We start from the raw sequence: 23374 nt of genomic DNA on the forward strand, positions 1-23374 counted from the left end.
GAAAAATATACATTCTGGGAGAGTGCGGTGCTGCTCTGCCTTCTCACAGTAAATCCTACATTTAAGCACAATTATGTGGGATGACGAGCTCGTGAAGCAGAGAAAGTTTGAATTCTCTTTAGCAATCAATCTCTAGACCTGAGCTGCTGAAGCTTACTCCATATTTCATCATCTATTAATGCCTGATGGTTGTACAATCACTGAAAATGCACTATGTACATGAAACTGATAAAGAGACAGCTACAACTCAGATAATCATTAGGTCCTATAAAGACATAGACTGATGCAAACTGGATAAATAGCGAGTTATAACGCCAATCCTTCATGTACTCCTGGCAGTAAGTTGAGTATTAAAATCTTAATGAGAAACGAGGATGCAAGACGCAGACTAGGTGAAGCACTGACGTGGAAAATAAGGAAAAGCCAAACTGATTTACTGGTAATACAGTAGCTATGTGTAAATTTCCCTGTTAGCTTTTAACATTTCCTTCTTTTTAGACAGAAAGGACAAAAAGGGTAAAAAGATAATTGTTTATTTTGGTTCTTCCCCACCAGTAGTTTATCCACAATCAGACTGAAAGAAAATATAGACTAAGGTACACGAAATGCAGGGATTTTTTTTAATATATACCACAATTAATTTCATGGAGACAGCATATGTGCATACTTTAAAGACTAATGCCAATATGATGAGCAATGACTTGAAGGAAATAATCCCGTGCTTGGGACTGGGTCGGGCTATTTGGGATTGTAGGGCTAGTGTCTGGGAAACTTGTTAGTGAGCACAAACAAAAACACAAAACCCAATCACTTATCCATAGAACAAAACAATAAGCGATTTCACCCACCACTTTCAATGACAATTCAGTTGTGATGCAGTAATGATCGCTGCTCATTAGAGATAACACTCAAAAACAATCTTTACCTTTACCCACTCACAAAGCTCTGTACGTGTTTAATATCTTGGGATATTTCTATCTATTTATCTATACATATCCCCAGATAATAAACTCTCATACATGTCATTAAAATACAAAAACAAAATTATTAAAGTGCTTTCTACTGACTCAAACACATAATCTCTGAGAGAATGGCATTGATACAGCATGTTTGAGAGTTAAAAATCACTTATTTTCTGATTAGCGGTGTGCATCAGTGCTTAAAGGATAAAGACTAACGGATGTAAGGCATGATTGCTATCAAATGGTTATCTGTGTCATAGGTAACATCACACGTACTTACAGTGGCATTCACACGTAACCAAGTCACTGGTTATTATATGTGAAGCCAACCATCTGTCAATGTCATATATAATTATAATAATAATACACCAGTCAGAGATGTGTACACTAAAGGGATATTCTAACATACCAACTCCACCCTTCTGCTCCATGCTAGACTCTGCTGACCAGAGAGTAGCATTTCTGATTCAACTTGTAAGACGTATTTAACTGAAAATAGTCTATACTGTTTTATACACGATTCGTTTAATGGGGCTCCAAGAGTTCAGGGTTGAGAGGAAAATCCAAAATGATGTGAGTTTAACGGTTAAATTTAATGAAACATATTTTTCAAGATGCATTATGTCTCAACATCAGTGACGAACCCATTTTGAACTTGTGAATGGCTCTGTTCATTAAAGACCAGATAGCATTAGAAAAGAAAAAACAAAAAAAATGTCAGGGTAAAAGCTGGTTCATGAGGTCAAGATACTAGTTGGTACTATGGAGGCAAACTTCTCATGTAGTCGTTCCACATCGTCTGGAGAACTAGCATGACGTCCCCAAAACACCGCTTTTCTGTTTTACTAGACACAGTCATCATCTTGCAGCATTTCAGCTGAGTGGGTATAAAAATATAGACATTTGAAACCCTGAATATATGTTCATATGTGATTTTTTTTCTGCCACCGAAGACAATTTACAACTGTCCCGCTCAGTGTACACACTGTCTTTTTTTTTGTTTTTTTTCCAGATTTAACCCCCATCCTAAAACGTGTTCTTGCATTTACTCCTGGGGGCAGGAGGTTTAGACCCAAAACGACACAGAACACAGAACAGCAATTATAATGTTGTTTTCTTCATCAACTGCCTGCATCCATTATTTCTTTGTTAATACACTAAAATTACCTCTGGGTGTGTGTGACACAGATTTACTCGGTAAAGAGGAGTGTGTTTGTGTGCAATGACATTACATCAACATGTCTTTGTGATGCCTGGCTATGTGCTGGCTCTTCTCTGAAGGCCTCCTAAAGCCCTTGGTGCAGTAGTCGCAGCGGTGGGGGTAGTCCTTGGTGTGGATAGAGATGACGTGGCGTTTGAAGCCAGAAGCGTCCGTACTGTTATACTCACAATACTGGCACTGATATACCTTTCTACCACTGTGCGTTTTCATGTGCTTCTTCAGCTCGGCGGGCTGCCGGAAGCCTCGCCGGCAGCGCTTGCACTTAAAGGGTAGGTCCTTCGTATGCAGGGATAGGATATGGCGACTCAGGGTGAAAGTGTCGGGTGCATTGAAGTTACAATGCCGGCACTGGTGCACTTTGTTGCCTTTGTGTGTTTCCGCGTGTTTCTTCAACTCTGAGGGCCTGTGAAAGCCTTTCTCGCACACGTCACACTGATGGGGGAAGTCCTTGGTGTGAACTGAAATAATGTGCCTCTTCAGGTCACTGGAGTTGGTGCTCTTGTGCTCACAGTGCGGGCACTGGTGGGTCTTGTGGCCCTGCACCATCTCTATGTGGCGCTGCAGTTCCCGTGCATCAGCGTAAGCCTGGGGACAGTGGCTGCACTTGAAAGGCAGATCTGCGCCATGCTTGCTCTTGATATGAGTCTTTAAGTTGGACTGGTCTGCACAGCGGAACTCGCAGTGCGGGCAGTGGTAGGGCTTCTCGCCTGTGTGGGTGCGCATGTGTTTCTTCAGCTCCGATGGGTGACGGAAGCCTTTGGCGCACTCAACACACACATGTGCAAAGTTCTTACTGTGCACAGCCAGCAGGTGACGGTTGAGCAGGCCCTGTTCAGCTGTTTCATAATCGCAGTACTTGCAGTGATGCAGTTTGGGCTCCCGATCCTTGACAATGAGCTTGTCTGAGCCCAGTGGGCTAGACTCATGGTAGCGCCGCGCGTACTCTGTATACTCTGGAGATCGCTCATTGTTGTGGCTCAGGAGCTTATGACTCTCTAAGTGGTTGTGAAAGCTGATTTTCTTGTTGGTGGTAAAGTCGCAGTCTGTACACTGATACTTCTTCTTGAGCAGATGGTCCGGGTGGTTCTTCATATGGCATTTGAGGAAGCCCCGCGAGCGAAACTTCTTTCCACAGATGTGGCAAGGGTAGACGGTCAAAGGCATCCCATCTGGTCCAATGATAACAGCTGGACAGAGAAGTTTGAAAAAAGAGAGAGTATGCAACATTGCAATCAACCATTATTATTCTAAGTTTTCCTCGAATGTGAATGATAAAATTATATACATTCAGACTTGGTGACAACACAGATAAAAATTATCAATTTAAGGTATGTATCAGTATCAATATGACATGCTGATCCTACCAGTCTGACACTGCCGTGTTTCGCCTTTCTTCTTCTTCTTCGATTTGGTTTTGAGAGCACGGTTTGCACCCAGTCCCTCACGGATTTGCAAAAATGGTGTAGCTGCTCCATTCTTCACTTGATCAATTGTATTACCTGCACAGGCATTGCAGCACATAACACCCCAATAACAACAGAATGGATGACCTTGCCTTATTTCTACTTTGATACTTTTCAAAACAAACTCTGACTGCTAAGTCGTCTTTTAAACACATTTGCCACACATACTGACCCCAAATCATCTTGCTGAGCATCTCATTTAAACAGTAATGCTGCAGCATAGCATCTTCCTCTTAATAATCTATTTCAGCAGTCATAGAACATGGTTTTATCTCAAACTACTAATTTAGGAAAAATTACCCATCTAACCCTTTCATATAAAGGGCATACCAATGTCTTCATCTTCATCATCATCGCTGTCATCCTCATCATCCTCTTCTTCCTTTGGATGGTTCTTGACTGCCATGTAGACCATTTTGTCACGGCCAACTCCCAGTCTGCCCGATGAAGCTGCTTCCAAATCAGGATGGCCGTTCTGGTAATCATCCTCTGTTATTACCTCTGTCCCACCTTGAAAAAAAACAAAACAAAAAAAAACAAACACCAAAAACTCAATGACCCATATGACTTTTAACACAAACATGGCTGGATGTACCGTACTGAAGATCATTTACCCAAATCATCATCTGCTTCAGCTTTAAAGATGTAGACTTTTATGACCTCAGAGCCATCCTCCTCTTTGGAGTCCTTGTCTTCCATTACTTCAGTGCTGATCTCAAGGGGAGTGTCCCCTATGTCCAACTTTTCTCCCACTTCATCCACTTTAAAAAACAAAAAAAAACAAATACCAATGGTTATGCAAAAAATTTAACTTTATAAAAAAATCTTTGCCGTGTTATGTGCCAAGATATCTTACAGGAGATCATCAGGTAATCCTCGGAGCTACTCCTTGCATCATCATCCTCATCTGTCTGTAGGGGAACAGCCTCAGTTGGCAGCTGTTCGTGGATTATGGTCTCGGCATTGGCCTCGGTCACCATCAACCCTTCAGACACAAGCTGGTGGTCCAGTGTGTTGTCCTGGTGTTCAGACAGCAGCTCTGCCACAAACACCTGGTCTGGCATGTCGTCATGATGGTGGTTTGCGTCCTGTATGAGGTCTGAGGTCAGAACATGGTGGTGATGGGCGTCCAGGGCTTCCTCTATTGCAACTTCAGTCCCCAGGATATTTTCAGGCATGATTACACTGTGTTCTGAAGGCACCATGTCTTCAGTGCTGATTTCATGGGCCTCCACACCTTGAGACTGCAGACTTTCCACATCCACCTCCAGCCCTTCGACAACCTCAGCTTCTAGGCCCTCCACCTCCACTTCCTCTTCAAGGCCCTCAACAACATGAGCTTCCAGACCCTCCACATCAACCTCAGTTTCCAGGCTCTCCACCACTTGCGCCTCGAGGCCCTCCACTTCCACTTCTCCCTCTAGGCCCTCCACTTCCACTTCTCCCTCTAGGCCCTCAACAACCTGAGCCTCTAACTCTACCACCTGTGTCTGTAGCCCTTCAACAACTTCTGCCTCCAAGCCTTCTACATCTGCATGTAAGCTCTCCACTACCTCCGTCTCCAGGCCTTGAACAACTTGAGTCTCCAGACCTTCCACCTCAAGTCCGTGCTCCAGGAGGATGCCCTCGTCTGTCATGACATCAGAAAGCAGCATACCCTCTGGCACCGACACCACAATGTGCTCCCCATCAATGTGAGCCAGACCCCCCATGCCTGCAACTGATGATATAAAGAGTTTTTAAAAATCACAATTAAAGCTTGATATTAGTCAAATAATTGTGAAAGAGTGTCATTTTTTGTTAGTATACGATTAAAATTTGCTAATGACAATGTGATGTCACTTTGACTTCCTTATTTAGCTTGACACTCAGGTTTCTTGCGCCTTTTGGGAAATTGGTCTCTAAATATTAGCGAAATGTAGGGCTGGGCCATCATATGTTCACGGTAATACCGGTATAATGTTGGGCAACGATAAGAAAATGAAATATCGCGATACAATATGGGTAAAACATGCATGCGCAGTAGAGCAGGGCGATATGACCAAAAATATTTATCACGATATACATTTGGAAATTTGCGATAACGATATAACTGACGATACAATTGACACTAGACAAAATACTTTACAACTCCACAACTTTATTAGTGCAAAAAACCCATCAATATATTTTCATTTAAACAAGCAGCTGTTTTATGTGCATTAAAGTTATATAAAATTTTAACAGTGCAAATGCAAATTCCTTGCTGACAGTTTAACCAAAAGGCATTTCCAGTGGAAATTGGCCGACATATCCTCAGCATAACCACGTATAATATCCACAAAACTTAAAAAGAGGTTATACACACACACACACACAATACGGTAATATTATGTTGAAGCACAGTACATATCACTCCGCCAGGCTTCTGACTACGGTAGCTGTAATGCTCCAACAATCCATCAAGCGGTGCGGCTTCGTAGCTTAGCAAAGTCGCACTAAAACATTTGACAGATTTTTGAGCGCCGTGTACCACATAAAATCGTTTCGAGGTCAGCAAACACAACCAGAATTCATACATAAGACACACGGGATTATAAGGGGCACTGTTGATTTTCAGAAAAATCAAAGGATTGATTTTAAGTGTGCGGTATTTTCCAAACAACACGGTAATAACGACGGCCCGCTAGCATGCTCTACCAAAAATAGTGCTTTGTTGTGTACCTGACGGATGAAAGCTAAATTCTGGTTCATCCGTTTCATTCAACGATTTGCTTTCGCCGCCATGCTTTTTCCGACGTGTGCGTATAAAAACAAAGGCACTGCGCATGCGCGTTTTACTCATATTCTATCGCGATATTTCATTTTTCTATCGTTGCCCAAAATTATACCGGTATTACCGTGAACGGTATGATATGGCCCAGCCCTAATGCGCAGTGCCTTTGTTTTCATAAGCACATGGCGGAAAAAGCATGGCGGCGACGGAGAATAAGAAGAGCGAAACCGGAGCGTTGAATGAAACGGATGAACCAGAATTGGTTTGCAAAAATGCTGCAATTTCAGTGGTGTGGAACTGGTTTAGCTTTCGTCTGTCAGATACACAACAAAGCACTATTTTTGGTAGAGCATCCTAGCGGGCCGTCGTTATTACCGTGTTTTTTGGAAAATACCGCACACTTAAAATCAATCCTTTGATTTTTCTGAAAATCGACAGTGCCCCTTATAATCCCGTGTGCCTTATGTATGAATTCTGGTTGTGTTTACTGACCTCGAAACGATTTTATGTGGTACACGGCGCTCGAAAATCTGTCAAATGTTTCAGTACGACTTTGCTAAGCTACGAAGCCGCACCGCTTGATGGATTGTTGGAGCATTACGGCTATCGTAGGCAGGAGCCTCGCGGAGTGATATGTAGTGCTTCAACATAATATTACCATATTGTGTGCGTATAACCTCTTTTTAGGTTTTGTGGATATTATACATGGTTATGCTGAGGATATGTCGGCCAATTTCCACTGGAAATGCCTTTTGGTTAACCCTTTAGAGCCGATCGGAGCGGACACGCTCTGTTTTGCATAACTATTTTTAAATCCCAGTAGCACTGCAACCACGTAAGCTAGCGCAAAAAATTTTTTTGCATATGAAACCGGAGGAGTTGTACTTACATCTTATGCCATCAGCTTGTCCTAGGTCACGGTTTCCTTCCACAAAAACTGCATAAAAAGCGCTTGCAGGAACAAAAACATAATATTCCAGAAACACGCTTTGCCGATCCGATCAGCTGTTCATAACACTTCCTACGTTGGAATAGACGTCAGCGCGAACTTTTGCATTTCCGCCATTACCTGCCCGAAACCAGAAGTGACGTCATTTTTGCGGAACTGTAGTCTTTTTTACCATGAGGGCCTCAGGGCCTGTACTGGTCTTTTTAAAAGTTATCTTTGACTTTATGACTTTCTGTGTCGTTTCTGGGATGCTGAGGACTCATATTGCACTGCTGGAAATAGTTTATTTTGATGCATATGCTGCTTTTTTGCAAATTTGCAGTATAATGTTTATTTTCTTTTTTCCTGCAGTGTATAAAAATTGGTGTATTTCAAAAATAAAACTATGAAGACACTCAAAATAAATTTCCTGTGGTGGGAAACTATTTTGTGCAACTTTTTTGTATTTACAGTTTTGAGGGATAAGCCTCTTAAATTTCTCTAACTACAAATATATGTTAAAAAAGCAAAAACGATTTTCAATTTTTTTGTAGTTTATTGCACTTTTTTGCAATTTATGTAATTACTATGCACTTAATCAGAATCAGAATCAGAATACTTTATTCATCCCGAGGGAAATTAGGGGTTACAGCAGGCAGCACGCTAATGGCGCATGCGCACTCACAAAGGAACCTTCTGACCAATACATATTATTAAAATCTGGGCTGTAATGGTTGTATTGATGTATAGCAACTTGAAATGCTCCCAAAAATGGCTCCACAGCATGTAAAAATATAATATAAGCTCTGGCGGACTTGGTTCTATGGTAGGTCTTAAAGGGTTAAACTGTCAGCGAGGAATTAGCATTTGCACTGTTAAATTTTTATATAACTTGCACATAAAAAACAGCTGCTTGTTTAAGTGAAAATACATTGATGGGGATTTTTTTTTTTTGCACTAATAAAGTTGTGGAGTTGTAAAGTATTTTGTCTCGTGTCAATTATATCGTTATCGCAAATTTCCAAATGTATATTGTGATAAAATATTTTTGGTCATATCGCCCTGCTCCAGCTAAATGCCAAATACAACACGTGTATTAATTTCTCTTGCTAATTTGCCTACCAAAATCTTGCATGATCATAGCATGGGGCATCTTCAGCTCTTGAGTGTGCAGCTCTAACACCCCTCCTCCTTGATCCATGTCTTCACTCCGTAAAAACAGACTGAAAATTGCAGCACAGATTACATTAACCTTTACTTCATATACACTGCTAAAAATAAAACCGAAAGGAAAAAAATGCAGTTAGTATTACATACCTTCACATTTGACGACAGAAAATCTTTACAATAAAACCAACAGGATATCTGATGTGCTTCCTTCCATCAAGATACTGAATTATTCTGACAAAGTAAAAGAAAATACAATTATCACATGAGCTTGGGATTATAACTGAACACCAGCTGTTCATTTTTTGCAGAAATGCACAAATATTTGGCGTTGGGTTCATAAGAAAAGCACTAGTCTCTATTGCAAAATCTACCTCCGTAAGCCTTAAATACAGAACACAAACTTATTTTTAAACCGTGGACAGTCGTTGTTGTTGTTGACCACTGCCTCCCTCTGCTGCCAATTAGGGGTACTACATGCAGCTTCAACCTGAGGACAGATCGCTATATACACCTGGAGCTGGTTGAGCTTGATGGCCGGAGCGCAGCAGAGACAAAAGACTCAGTGTGCAGGGCGGGCGAGCTCGCATGCAGCGGTTCTGATAGCTTTTGGATAAGGACTCCTGCTTAATTTCGTGGGAGGAAATGCACTGTCGTCACATGACGATTTAAAATGAAGCAAATGTATTTACAGCTGTCTGTAGCGGTGTTGTGGCTGCTAGTTTTCACATATTTATCCTTTTGGGGTAAAAAAAAACAAAACAAATGCAGTTCCGTTGCACTAATCGTTTCTGAAGTGTTAAGTATCTACACAAAAATCACATATGCTCCCGAGTTTATGGCCGCCACTGAAACTACCACAGTTATGCAATGGCTACCGCCCTCCACCCACCGGAGCTAACTAGCAAGGAAGCTAGGGCTGAGTCTCAAAGCGCCATTTTGTTTTAGCATAAAGGCTAATTCAAGGAGCGCGATAACCAGTCCAATACGTCGATGTAAGCAACGGTTACACATAACGTTATAATGCATATGTAGTCCCAAACGCATACAACAAACCACGATGACCAATGAGATCACTAGTTTTGCAATTCGCTCTGTTTTGTGCGACGACTGCCGTCCGGTCAGCTAGCTAGCCTGCTAAGCTAGGTGGTGCAGCTTGTGCCGCATTATCTTCCATGTTGTTTTTCGAAAAGGCTGAAAGAGGCCCGCTACGTCCAACTGGGCCCATGCGTCTTATTCCACACTCGTTTTTGATCGACTCAGAATAATTTTACCTGATAACGTTGTCTTCTGACTCTATCGGCGTTTCTCCCCCTTCTCGGATTTGTCTGTTATTTTTTTGGTTTATTTTTGACGGTAAGCTAAGTGCGGCCTGCAGTTTTGGATCCCCGGGCACTCTTTGCTAGGCCTCGGCCAATCAGCTTGCTTCCTGACAAGCAGAGGGAGGGCGGGGGGCAGACAATGCGTGGCCTCGTTTACCGCTGATCCCTTACTATTTGCGTCATGCATAAGAGAGCAGAGTTACATTAACGCAGTCATTCTCTTAATCGGGACATGTTTAAAGCGGGCTCAGAGGAGCGAAATTCAAACATTACCACAGTAACAAATAAAATAAACATTTATGTGCTTGTACTGTGTGCGCGCTCAGACTTTGCCTGCGAAGATGAGGCCTGTAGGCCATTTTGTCACAAGGGGTGGGTAGTAGTTGAGCACTCATTTGAGAAGTGGTTGGTCACGCACCCAGGAAATATCCGGGACATGGTAACGGTACTGCCGCTGCTATTGCTTGTGCTGCATAGTGCGACTAATTAGCCTTTCATACAGAACAGACCATGATTTAACATACATGGATTAAATATGACCAGAAGTGCATTTAGAGTTTCAGGGTAGACTTTATTAATCGTTTTCATAACAGCTCCTAATTATTCAGAGGCACTCTTCATGAGGGTGCATAGCTGACTAAGGCAGGAGGCCTTTTGTGCATAAACATTTGTTATTAGTGGGTTTCCCAACAACAGACACTAAAATTGAAATGTAGATATGCAGTAAAAATGCTTTGAAAACTCTTTAACAGTACCTTTACCAACCTAAAATTACTTTTGGAATTAAGGAATTACAGCTCTAATGCACCTTGGCACAACCCATGTTTTTTTTCCTTCTTTATGATAATTCGTAAGGGCAGTGTGGTTTGTAGAAGTTGTGTTGCCGTGTAAGCAAACAGCAAAACACAAATACAACACAAATCTAAAGTAATTTTCACTATGAACCACTCAAACATTCAGAAATCCAAAGATAATTGTAGGGAGACATGAAAGTTTTCTCATATTGCAGGTATAGAATGAAGAGAAGGCATTTGGGCTCAGGGAAAAAAACAAAACCAAGCATGCAATACTCAGCACCTTCATCTAGAGTAAGTCACAGATAATGAACAGACTGGCAAAAATCTTCATTTAAACTGTCTTCATATCAATTACATCAACAGAACAGTAATACACCCCTTAATATTCCAGCAGTTTCTCACAAATACCATAGAAAAATAAGTAAAGTTGACACAAGCATATCTTCTGGAAGCTCAGATTTGGTCCGTATTAACAAGTCGAGTGTGCACATGTCTTCTTGTCTGCCTACACATCCTCTCTTTGTGTGGGTTGACAGTGTTTCATGCGAGGGAAAGAGATTAACTACAAATCCAGTGCAGCCCAGCGCTCCAGTCTGAAATAAGGTGGGGGGGGGGGGGGGGGCAGAGGTTGTATGACACATTTGTGAACACAGTGACTGTTTTTCTTTGTATTTAGAGGTAACGGGGAGAAGTCGGGGTGATGTTTGCAGCAGTGAACATCCTTCATTGCCAAGAGACCTCAGTAGCAGCCATCTTTCCAGGACTCATCTGAGATTTTGGCCATGCCCAAAGACCTGTCAATAAAAGAGGAGCTTAGTCTCAATTCACAGAAGAAACCAAGTATCTATAGCATAATGGGAAATACTCATCATCATCTCACCATTCCTTAAATGTGCACTACTACACCGCACTGTTTTTAGTGCTTAGTTTGCACACAGACTGAAAGCATGAGCTGTGTGCAACCACGAGTAGTAGAACACTAACTGCAGTTCACTTTGCAGCTGAGGGATTTCCTGAAATTACACAGAGCTCTTTTAAGAGTGTTTTTTGGAGCACTCACCTCCTCTGAGGCTGTGAAAGTTTACTTCTAGTGGAGGCTGAAGACGCAGCCTGACCTCGTCCTACCCCGGGCCTCCCGGTTCCAACCGAAGCCCTGCCGGGTACGTAGCTTCCTCCATTAGCAGAACCTGGCGACTGGACCCTGCGGCTCCCTCCTGCCTGTTGTCCTTGGACTACAGGTAGGCCTCTGGAAGTCTGACGACCACCTGCCAAAGAGCCCACGGGAGTGACGGCTTTAACTGGAGTCCGCAGGGAGAGAGGAGACTGGCCACTGCTTCGCAGCCGACTGCAAACCATACCTTGAGTGACAGAACAAAATCTCAATCCAGATGACTTCGTTAAGACAATTTCAGTAAATAAAAGCTACTGTAAGGCCATTTGTTGTACACGGGAGTTGTAGACAAGCTTAGGGAAACAGTACTGAATTATCAGAGTAGTGGTGCAGTCATGTAGCAGGTGAATGGAAAGGAAGTTACCTGGGGATGTCAGGGAAGAGGGTGAGGAAAGAATTGTGGAACTGCAAGTAGCTGTGACCAATAGTGTATACCCTTTTTCCATTAGTACCTGCTCGGATCGGCTTGACGCAAACCGTATTCCATTACAATTGAGTACCACCTAATGTGCATGGGGTCGTTATAGCAACACGGGCAAACATCCCGTGACATCACTTGTATGCGACACGAGCTCTACAACAAAGTAGCACCTCGAGGCGATGCTATACCTGCTGCTTAGTCTGTGGCTTTTCGTCAGACTCATGGACCGCAGTGTCGTTTCTTTGTAGCGATTTTCCTCATTGACGGGTTTTGAAAAGGAAACTTCATGAAAAGTTTCCTTTTTATGATGTAGACCCTCCCATGACTCATTAAGTGATGCCGCTGATTAGCCAATCAGTGACGTGCAATCTGCTGAGGTCACATTTGGATGTGACCTCGTAGATCGCTTGGAACCCCAGCCAAGTAGGTACTAAAAAAGTACCAAGCATCCAGTGAAAACCTATAGATGATGGCTTGCATGGTACTGTCAGAGTTAGACTGATAAATAATAGAATATATGAATTCCTAAATAAAAACAGGCCCTGTGCTGCAACATTGCTCATGATCTTCAAAGACATATATATTGGTCAAACTCTTCCTGTGATCATGCAGAGGTGAAGATCAGGTTAAATTGTAGGATTAAAGTGACACCACAAAGAGTTATCTCTAGGGAAATGTAGGACAAAGTATGTTAAGGAGTGGTGGGGACCAGGTGAGGAGGGGTTACCTGTGGAGGGGGAGTGAGTCAGGGGAGACATGCGGTTGCCAGAGCTCTGGAGGTTAGCCTCCATGCTGCGGCTGGTTCTGACTGCCTCCAGGGAACGTAGGCTGGTGCGGGGAGCCAGATTAGGCATGCTGTGCCTCAACTCCTCTGGAAACACACACACACACACACACACACACACACACACACACACACACACACACACACACACACACACACACACACACACACACACACACACACACACACACACACACACACACACACACACACACAACAAATGTATATTGCCACTCCATGGCTGTCCCTTATCTAGAGTAAAACTGCTTAAGTATCACTGGTTATAGCCTACCCTCACTCTTTGCAAATTTAAGCAGCTCTGCACTGGGGCCCTGGAGAGACCGCCTGGGTCCTTTTGTGCGTGGGGCCCTGAGATGGCTGCTGTATTCCTGACCGTGGTTAGAAGTCGAGGGAGAGAGGCACCGTGGTGAGCCTAATGGCGAAGGGGTGAAACGATGCTGTCGCTGGGGCATGGAGAAGTCATCCTCTTCATCTTCCAGGCTGTAAGTGTCAAACTCCTGGTCGCTGTACGTACCGCCCCGGCGCAAGGACTGCAGAGACGCTGTGGAGCTGCGGCGCGATGCAGATGCTGAGCTAGAAGCACAATCCTGCCTCAGACCTGGAGCCGGAAATACCAGGTCAAAATGAAACAACTTAAAAGTCAAGCAAAACTCAGTTTTGCAGATGAGACTCTGACGTCTATAAATGCAAATAATCAGCTGATGCCACTCAAAATGCTATAACCTTTCTACACTCACTCTCTTCCTGTAAACGAGCCATGATCTGGACGTCTGTGAGATCCTGCAGCTTGTATCCCATTGAGATGGAGTCATCTGATGTGCTGAGCTCGCTGTCTATGGAGGACTGGGAACTCAGGGCTGAGGGCATGCTTGTGGCGCCTTTAAACAAAGCAGAATACCTGTTAGAGTAAGCTGAATTACACCGATATAGACAGAATATAGACAGAATACTGACCACAGCCAAAACCTACTACTTCCTTATGACTCATTAATACAGCACAATATTTAAATTCTTATGCATACTGATAGTGGCAACTTTAAACATGACATTAGCTGATCAGCATAAAATCAGGCTGATAAAAATGGAGCTTTGTGAGGTATAACTCAACAGACCCAGGCTAATGCATGCAGTACTACCTTTCATCAAGATCACAAAGTAAATATGCAATTTATCTAAGTGGGCCCACAATTTTAGAATTAACAGTCTGACATTAGTTTGTCTCCCCACAGCCTGTTCTACAGCACTGGTCTATAAAGCCCAGTCTGCTGATGATGCCCTGGGAAGCTGTAGCCAAAGTTCAGCCTGACACATGCCTGATGAATGCGAGGCGACATCACCCAGCAGCATTTGGTTATGTAAAAAGTCTGGCATTAGATAGAATCACCACACATACTCCAAGCACTTTCAAGTTCACGCAAAGATTTGTTATTAAAGGAGTTTCCACAGCAACACTGACATTGCTGGGCTGAAAAAACTGTGAGAAATGCTGTGCAAAGCAACTATTACAACTGCAATCACATGTTCAAGGAACAAAATTATGCATACCATACATATTACATATGTTAACACTGTCATTGTGTGTCTGTGTGTGTGTGTGTGCCCCATCCGGGAGCACAAACAACATACACTTTACATAATTACTAACCATATTCCAAAGGACACCAGTGTTATCTGCAGGGCACACCTTAGTTTTAGCTTATTTGAGGCTCAGATCAACTTGATTTAATTTAATAAGAGAAGTTAATATACTTAAGATAAGGAATTAATACCATTAAATAACCAAAGTGACTGCTGCACACAAATGTGTGGACAAATGCCCATCGACTGTTTCTGACCGTATTTGCAAATTTTATCCATAACAGTTATTAAATGAAATAAACATTTACAGAAACCTTTGAAGAATGGTTTGCAGCAATGTAAAGTATATGTAAAATAGCTCAAACATGCAAAAATGCTAAAGCAGTCCTTAAAATTAACCAGTCAGACCACTGTGAGACCCACATCCTTACAGTAACTGATGTTATTCTCACTGTTGTGTTGTAGGGAAAATGAGAAGCGCTGTGTGTTAATGTCATGCCATACCTGAACTGCCACAGGTTAGTAGGGATTTGTTAGTTGATTTGTGGTACCCAGGAGAGATCAGGCCTGAGCCCGCCGAGCCCGCCTCTGATGGACTGCTGTACATGTTCCTCCATCGAGATGCTGCGGGTGACAGGACAGGAGATATCACATGTTCTCAGGAAGGAAAATACACCAGTACTTATTGTATACACAATGTGACACTATCAAGTTACTTGTAAAATGTCCTCAGAAAAAGCTCTCACAATAGTTAAAATTTCTCAATTAAATTCTTGTTTTGTTTGTTTGTTTGTTTTTTCTTAAAAACTTGATTCATGCACCTCGCATGCTAAATGACTTGTTCTGAAGCTTGAATGATCCAGGTGGATACGTGGCCTGGTGCTGGCATTTAAAAACACGAGCTGTTCCGGGAGGAAGGTAATCCAATCCCACCCATGACTTCACGTAGTCATTCAGCCTTGGTGTGAATAGCTTTGCTGTTCAGGTTTTGCAGCATGTAAGATGAGGGAGCTGCTCGCAGGTTTAATAATGAATGGGGTGTTTCGGATCAGATGCAAACTTCTATCCACACTGAAAGGCGTAGTAAGATTCACGGCAAGTGTTTAGGCTTTGTTATACAGCCCTGTGCACAGCAGGGGTAAGCAGTAAGTAAAGCTGGGGTGCTAAATGTGCTGAATGACGTGGCTGAACCTTGGTTTAGGCCTAGAATTTCTAATGCTTAATTTATTCTACCACCGTTCACAGTTGTGTCCGTCTGCTTTGGTATTTGCCTACACACTGTTCTCGTGTAGTCTACCAAAACCCCAAATGCACATTGCTCGACGTGGATGACGGTCAAACGTCAATTGGTTAACAAGTGAGCCAGAACATGATAGTGAAGTTCACCAGGAATGGGAGAAGTGTGGAGAAAAGAGTAAGAAAAGTACAGACAGTGACTGCAGTGAAACTCTTTCACTTCAGCTGTCTGCATGTTAAAACTTTGCTCTTCTCCATAGATGGCTGGTGAACTAACAACAGCATAAGCAAGTATTGCCCACGGACCGGTTGTACCACATATTATTGACACAGCACCCATCTACCAAACTGCAGGTAGATTGGCAGGCCGAAGCTGCCTACGTGCTGCTGAACCATAATCTAACCATACGGCAGGGATACAAATCAAAGACCATCAGATACTAATTTTATTGAATAGGCAAAGCTCTTTTGCTTAAAGTGTTCAACAGCGTGAAAGATTGGTAATCTAAGCATTGGCACCTGAGGGTGAATAGAGCGCTGCAGAATAAGGAAAGACCTTCTGTGGTTAGCAGAGGCTTTAGACATTTTCACATTTTGTTCTAAACATAAATATGTGAATAAATATCCCACTCCTAAATTTTCAAGCCTTAATTTGTCCAGAACAAGATGCCTGCTCACAAATGGCTAACTAAGACTACAGAAATTGTGGAAGACATTAAAAGTAATCCCACTGAACACAGTTCAGCACTGGTGATGGTAAAGTGGTTGTTGTTGTTGTTTTTTATAGCCTAACATTAGTGTTTTACTTTTGGTGACTGCGTTCCCACAGGCTCTATTTTCTGCACAACACTTTAAGCCATGGAAAAAGGGAGAAGCTAACTTCCGGATCGGCCCTACAAAAATGCATCATCCATGCAGCACTCTTAAGAAAAAACAAAACAAAAAACAAAGTAGACTTTCTTCAGTTATAGTAAACTATCCTAATTGCATACTCTGGTCCAAGCGACTGATCAGAGTCCGGCAAGCCATCTCGGTCTCGGGGCTGCGATGGTCAAGGACCTGCCGACACCACTTCAGTGGAGAGTCTGGCCCTGGATCTGCTACCTGCTTTTTAGGAGACACATATAACCTGTAGAGAAGCAGCACACAAGAGAAAAACATATCACTAAATGTGGGAAATGAAGAGTAGTGAGAATAAAGAAGTCAGTCTAATCCTTCTCATATTGATCATGCTTTCATGCTGCAGTATTTGCCAGGATTTGAGAAGCAGAACATTTAAATAGGAGCAAGCTGGAGATTAGTGTGAACTGCTGCTGTGTGAGCTATGCAAGGTAAGAGTGGATGTGAAAGCCATGTAAAACAGAATGGTTTTTTTCTCCTCAGATTGCACATGATATGCTAACGCCCAGCCACCCAGTGTTTTCCCCAACAGAAGGACAGTATCCTGCAGCAAAGATCCCACATCAAACAACCAGGCTGTTACTGTGTTTGACTTCAATGATGTAATCAAAGCAAACAGTGAGTGGGAAATCATCTTAAGCAGGTACTTGTGAACATCTTTATCACAGCTTAAGCCGGAACCAACCTTGAATTTACATTTGCCTCATTTCCTTTTGGTTAAATGCAAAATTCACATCCAAAGACGCCTAAAACACGGAGTCAAACTCAGATTAGCAGCTGAGCACAGATGTGGATGGAACGGTTTTGTGGCTTTTAGTCCCGCTATCATTTTGAGCTACATTCTACAGCATGAAAAACACATGAGAAATATCCACTGAGGACAAAAGTGTCAGCCAAAAATGAGTTTTATGCAGCTGCAGTGTCAGACGCTTCCTCCGCAATGTGTCCAACGTTGCCTTAGTGAGAGCAAACAGCCATTTAGTCACCACAAGCTTTGAAGTGGCTGATCACATGGGCTGATGCTTTGAGTCGGATACACAAAAGGGCCCAAACTGACTGGTTCTGGACCAATCAGCTACAAATCATCTTCCCATTTGGGCAAACACAAAAGGACCCCATTTCCCCACTGGAATGAGCGACAATGCAGGAAGCAATATTCAGGTCACACGTCCTGCACAGAGAGCACGGCTTCTCTGCGCAGGGAGAGGAGGGGAGGGTGGTTCTTAGTAGAAGCACAAACCCGCTGTTTGATGCAGAACAATGTTGTTTGCTTTTGATCCATTCACAGTGCGGTTTTGCTCACAGTGTTGCTATTGCCATTTATGCAGGACACTGCCAACAGCTGCCGTAACACAATGTTGGCACTGAGGAGTCTCTTACACTTTTAAACCAATCCTGTAATAACTGTAAATAAACCCCAAAGTGATATTATAACAAAACATATTCAGCTGTGTCATATTTATGCTTTCACAGTCGAGAGCAGCAACAGCCTTTGTCACTGCTCCACTGTGTTAGCGTGACAAGTGCAAGTTAGGAGCACTGAAGCCAAGGCCCCTGAGTTTTATGAGTCTGAACTAGTTTTTTTTAAAACAAGTAAACAAACATGCCAGAAAGAAATTACCCAACTTGGTGAGTTCAAATGTTGTCCCAAGAATATGGTTTTCTTTTACTAATCTTTTCACAAAGTAATGGTTCAAAACAATAAATATAAAAGTACTGCAGTAGCTGCCTTCTGTTTTGGCCCCCTGTTCTGGTGTGATTACACAGGGTGGAAGGGGGGGGGGGCTCAAATCACATGCTGTGCAATCCCAACCAAAGTAGTTCAGCCACGCGGACCCACTCAGCCCGGAGCAGATCAGATTATGCTGCTGTTTAGGATTACTTAATGTTTTGGCTATGATAACCCCACAAAGCACATATGGTATGGCTAATTATGTAAAACTGAAAATAAGTCATGAGTGGTCTGGCTGTTAAATCCCCAGATCCTCAGTTGCTAAAGTGAACACAATATGCTACCTGTTTAGGACAATACTGTGAGACAGAATGAACACTCATGTCTAGACTGATCTCCTGCATAGCCCCATATTAATGTTATTTTTAGGTAATTGCTATCAGCCAATTAAACAAAACAAGTAAAGGTCACACTGGTTCAAAACAGATCAGGCTTTAAAAAGGCTGAATATTAATTACATCCAGATATATCCTTTTTATTCTGACTGGGTTAAGTCAAATTAGTGGTCTCTTTTTTAATAAACAGGATAGTCTTTCACCTGATACAAGACCCTTTTTATTTATGCTTGAGTCAGACAGCTAGAACTAAAAAAAGAACATCCTTTGTGTTTGACTAAGCTGTCAAACAGGTAGCAGACATGTCACTCGAGTCTGAGGACTCAAGGTTAAATCTGAGACAGAAGAAACAACTCCCCACTGACTCTGCTTTCTTTTACTTTCTCCTAATTGCGCTTGAATATTTTATGCCTTGTCGAAATGCTAAGAATCTGTATACTTTCTCTCCTGCTTACAAAAAGATAATCAGAGTAGGTGTCGACTTCTTATCCCACTTTGTTTGTGTGGGATAAGAAATAACCACAGTTTCTGCATCAACTCAGAATAGAGTCTAATTTTAAACCCAAACAGCCTCATGCTACACAGTCACTGCCCTGTGGGGGAGTATCACACTGAAGAATTCAGAGGTTAAAATGAAAAGGCACAAATGACTCATGTGGCTAAAGGGGCTCCTCTACCTATAGACTGAAACTTTAAATGTGACTTCAGAGCTCAGCTTCCCCTGGAGGTAACTCTTCGCAGCTGCTGCTGTACGAACATCACTTTTTATCCCCATCTCTGCTGCACATGTTTAGCCACACAGTTAAAGCCACAAATAGATGCCGGCTGTACCCAAACAAGTGGGATCAAAGCACACCCAGAGAAAGCATTGCCGATAATGAGACGTACCAGCTCTCCTCGTCCTCTATGTCTGCACACTCATCATCCAAATCTAGGACATCCACTTCATCCAGTGCAGTTTGGTCCACCCCTGAGTCGCTCTCTGCAAGTGTCTCTGACTCATAACTTTCCTGAGACGGGCTCTCCGGCGTCTGGCTCTGGCCCTGAGACTGTGCTGCTCCGTTGCTGCTGGTCAACTTTAGGAAGCCGCCACACAGACCCCGATCCTCCTCTTCCTCATCATCCTCTTCCTCCAGCCTGCTAGCCACAGGCAAGGGGGACATCTCCTCTCCACTGCTGCTGTCCTGAGGAGGTGACAGCATCAAGTCCCTGCTGTCCAGGTGGCTGCTGCTGTGCTCCAATCTGAGGTGGGAGTTTGTCACCTCTTCACAAGCCAGCCTCTTGTTGATGTTGACAGCAGCTGTGAGGTTACTGTTTGCTCCTCTGTGGATGACGGTCTTGCTTCCCCTGTTGCGCAGGGTCTCATTCTGAACCTCCAACCTGCGCACAAGCTCCTGCAGCTTTCGGACCTCCTCCAGCTCCACCCCTGCCAGGTCTTGACCTCCCTCTCCTGCCACCTCGCACCCCGGCTCGGAGTTTTCCGTGAGGCCAGTCGGACTACCATTGTCAGGCTGAGGCACCACGCTGGCACTGTCCGGGACCACCATACTGCTGCTCTGATAGGAGAAACATTCAGTTAACATTGTGCCAATAAAAACTCTAAATGACTACAGCCATTAAACTAGGACCTGGTGGCTCCTGAGCAACACAACAGCAGTTCAATAGCGTAAAAGTGACCCAAACACATATGTTAGCGTTCTCTGACTACTTCACAAAGCTTTCAGTACTCGGAAGCACGCTAGTTCCCTGTCGCTTCTCACTTTATTTATGTGTACATGTATGTATACACTACGAGTGCATCCTTGCAACTGCGGCTCCGTCGCACCTCTTATATCTCTTCAAACGTTAACATTTGAACTCCTTTGGTTACTGTTAGCCAGCTAGCACGCTATCAACAAAACAAACGTACCGGTGACTGAGCCGTGTTGTCCCCTGCGAGCAGATGACTGAGCTTGCCCGCCACTCACAGCTCAAAATCCCCCGTGGACCAGCACGAGCGCATGAATGAAGAAGCTAATTACATCCAGGTGAAACGCTCTACTGCGTGATTATAGTGATTGTCGAGACGGTGCAATAACCCTCTGGAGTTATCTTACGGGGGCGAGCTAGTCCATGGTCTCTTACTGCTAGTGCATCACCGCTAGCGTTTACCACATCGCTCCCGCTAACTAGCTTGATTGTGGACTTTAGTTAGCTCAGTGAGGAGACCTGCAGCAGCGGTCGCTCCTCCCTCTACTGGTTTTCCTGTTGTTTTAAGCGCCTCCCCGAGGGAGGACATGGTACTGCAACAACCTCATATTATTATATATTGTAACCACTGGGTGTCACTGTTTACACAATGCTGCATTCAATAACCGTACTTAAACGTCTGTTATGCAGTCTATGGGTGCCTTACAGCACGTTATACCAAGAAAAAAAGCATAAAGTGAATAACTGTCGACTCCCACTGCTGTTGTTATCGAATATTTTATCTACGTAGACAAAAATACAGTTTAAGGATAGAAACAGAAAATGGAGCAATACATGTTTTAATTAAGAAAAGCATGCACAAGTATAATGTACTCACAAAAAATTTAAACCTTTAATTTTTTTAAGTTCTACTTAAACTATATGATCTATGTAGTATACACCTCTTATCAGTCCCTTATTTTCGGCTGAATTATTCCAGTATCTTTGCATTTCGCGCCATAGTGATGGGATTTCTGGCTCTTTTTAGAGAACCGGCTCTTTCGGCTCGACTCACTAAAAAGAGTCGGCTCTTTCGGCTCCGAACCGGCTCTTCAGGTTGTTTTGTTGCTTTAATTAATTTATTATTAACAATAATATAAAATTATGCACAAAAGGAATTATTAATGTAAAAAAAAGTGGTTTTATTTATATATGTTTATATATAAATATATACAGTGGCCTCTGGCTCCTAGCAGTGAACCCCAGGAAGGCGGCCGGTCCAGATGGAGTACCTGGCAAGGTACTAAGAGCATGCGCACACCAGCTCACCCTCATCTTCACCAGACTCTTCAACCTCTCACTGGATCAGGCAGCCATCCCATCCTGTCTAAAATCAGCCACAATCATCCCAGTGCCGAAGAAGTCTCCCATCTCCAGCCTGAATGATTACCTCCCTGTGGCCCTCACACCGGTAATCATGAAATGCTTTGAGAGACTAGTCCTTCAGCACATCAAGGATTACCTCCCCCCAGAATTCGACCCTCACCAGTTTGCATACCGTGCAAACAGATCCACAGAAGACGCCATCGCCACAGCCCTTCACGCTGTGCTGAGTCACCTAGAGCAGCGGCAAAGCTACGTCCGAATGCTCTTTGTGGACTACAGCTCAGCCTTTAATACAATCATCCCGGACATCCTCATCACCAAACTGGTCGCTCTTGGCCTCCCTCCTCTCACATGTGCCTGGATAAAGGATTTCCTCACAAACCGGCCCCAGACTGTAAGACTCTGCCCTCATCTCTCCTCCACTCGCACACTGAGCACCGGCTCCCCACAGGGCTGTGTGCTGAGCCCCCTCTTGTATTCTCTCTACACCCACGACTGCAGTTCGACCCACAACAACACTCTCATCATCAAGTTTGCTGATGACACCACGGTAGTCGGACTCATCTCGAAGGGAGACGAGGCAGAGTACAGAGAGGAAGTCCTGAAGCTGGCAGCATGGTGTTCAGAAAACAACCTGGCACTGAACACTAAGAAAACCAAAGAGCTCATTGTTGACTTCAGGAGACACAGCACCGATTTGGCCCCCCTCTACATCAACGGGGAGTGTGTGGAGAGGGTCCACACTTTCCGGTTCCTTGGTGTCCTCATCTCTGCTGACATCTCCTGGACAGACAACATCTCAGCGGTCATCAAGGGCCCAACAGCGGCTGCACTTCCTGAGAGTCCTCAGGAAGTACAAGCTGAACTCCAACTTGCTGCTGACCTTCTACCGCTCGTCCATTGAGAGCCTGCTAACCTACTGCATCACGGTATGGTACGGCAGCTGCACCAAGGCGGATAGAGTGAGGCTTCAGAGTGTGATCAAGACAGCACAGAAGATCATCGGCTGCCCTCTCCCCTCCCCGATGGACATCTATTCCTCCCGCTGCCTCACCAGAGCAGCAAACATTATCAAGGACAGCTCCCACCCTGGCTTCAACATGTTCAGCCTGCTTCCCTCAGGGAAGCGCTACAGGTGCATCAACACAAAAACCCACAGACTCAAAAACAGTTTCTTCCCCAAAGCGATAACCACCCTGAACTCACACATGCACAGATAACACAGCCCCCCACTTCCCACTTCCCACTTCCTCTATGGACCACCACTGTGCAATACCAATTCTATGTGCAACAACTCAACTGTATATACATAACACTATTTATACCAATTCCATGTGCAATAACTCAACTGTATATACATAACACTATTTATTACATATTACTTACGACTTGTATATTGTACATTTTATATATATATGTTTTTCCCTATGTTAATACTGTCCATATGTACATAGCGCTGCAGAACTTTACCCCCCACCCCCCCACCCCAGCATGTTTACACTGAGTAGGAGATGCTCTGTATCTCA

General features: G+C 43.5%; 2 protein-coding genes across 3 annotated transcripts; both read right to left on the reverse strand.

Annotated features, from left to right (window-relative positions):
* Positions 1-517: 517 nt before the first annotated feature.
* Positions 518-10047, reverse strand: znf711 (zinc finger protein 711). Its single transcript, XM_026190833.1, has 8 exons — positions 9772-10047; positions 8648-8731; positions 8453-8553; positions 4504-5367; positions 4262-4408; positions 3978-4157; positions 3549-3683; positions 518-3371 (listed from the first exon to the last, which is right to left on the reverse strand). The coding sequence occupies exons 3-8, from the start codon at positions 8529-8531 to the stop codon at positions 2191-2193; spliced, it is 2586 nt and encodes an 861-aa protein (XP_026046618.1). The 5' UTR covers positions 8532-8553; positions 8648-8731; positions 9772-10047; the 3' UTR covers positions 518-2190.
* A 322-nt stretch (positions 10048-10369) lies between these two features.
* On the reverse strand, positions 10370-21053 carry LOC113035330 (SLAIN motif-containing protein-like). Of its 2 annotated transcripts, none has more exons than XM_026190854.1 (9): positions 20704-21053; positions 19683-20345; positions 16820-16956; positions 15096-15215; positions 13751-13891; positions 13285-13611; positions 12936-13079; positions 11677-11974; positions 10370-11410 (listed from the first exon to the last, which is right to left on the reverse strand). In XM_026190854.1, the coding sequence occupies exons 2-9, from the start codon at positions 20339-20341 to the stop codon at positions 11356-11358; spliced, it is 1881 nt and encodes a 626-aa protein (XP_026046639.1). In that variant the 5' UTR covers positions 20342-20345; positions 20704-21053; the 3' UTR covers positions 10370-11355. The 2 variants fall into 2 exon arrangements, with proteins under 2 accessions (XP_026046639.1, XP_026046632.1); XM_026190847.1 differs by having other exon boundaries at positions 19683-20350.
* Positions 21054-23374: the final 2321 nt, after the last annotated feature.

The sequence above is a fragment of the Astatotilapia calliptera genome, chromosome 2 (assembly GCF_900246225.1).
Source record: "Astatotilapia calliptera chromosome 2, fAstCal1.2, whole genome shotgun sequence".
NCBI lineage: Eukaryota > Metazoa > Chordata > Actinopteri > Cichliformes > Cichlidae > Astatotilapia > Astatotilapia calliptera.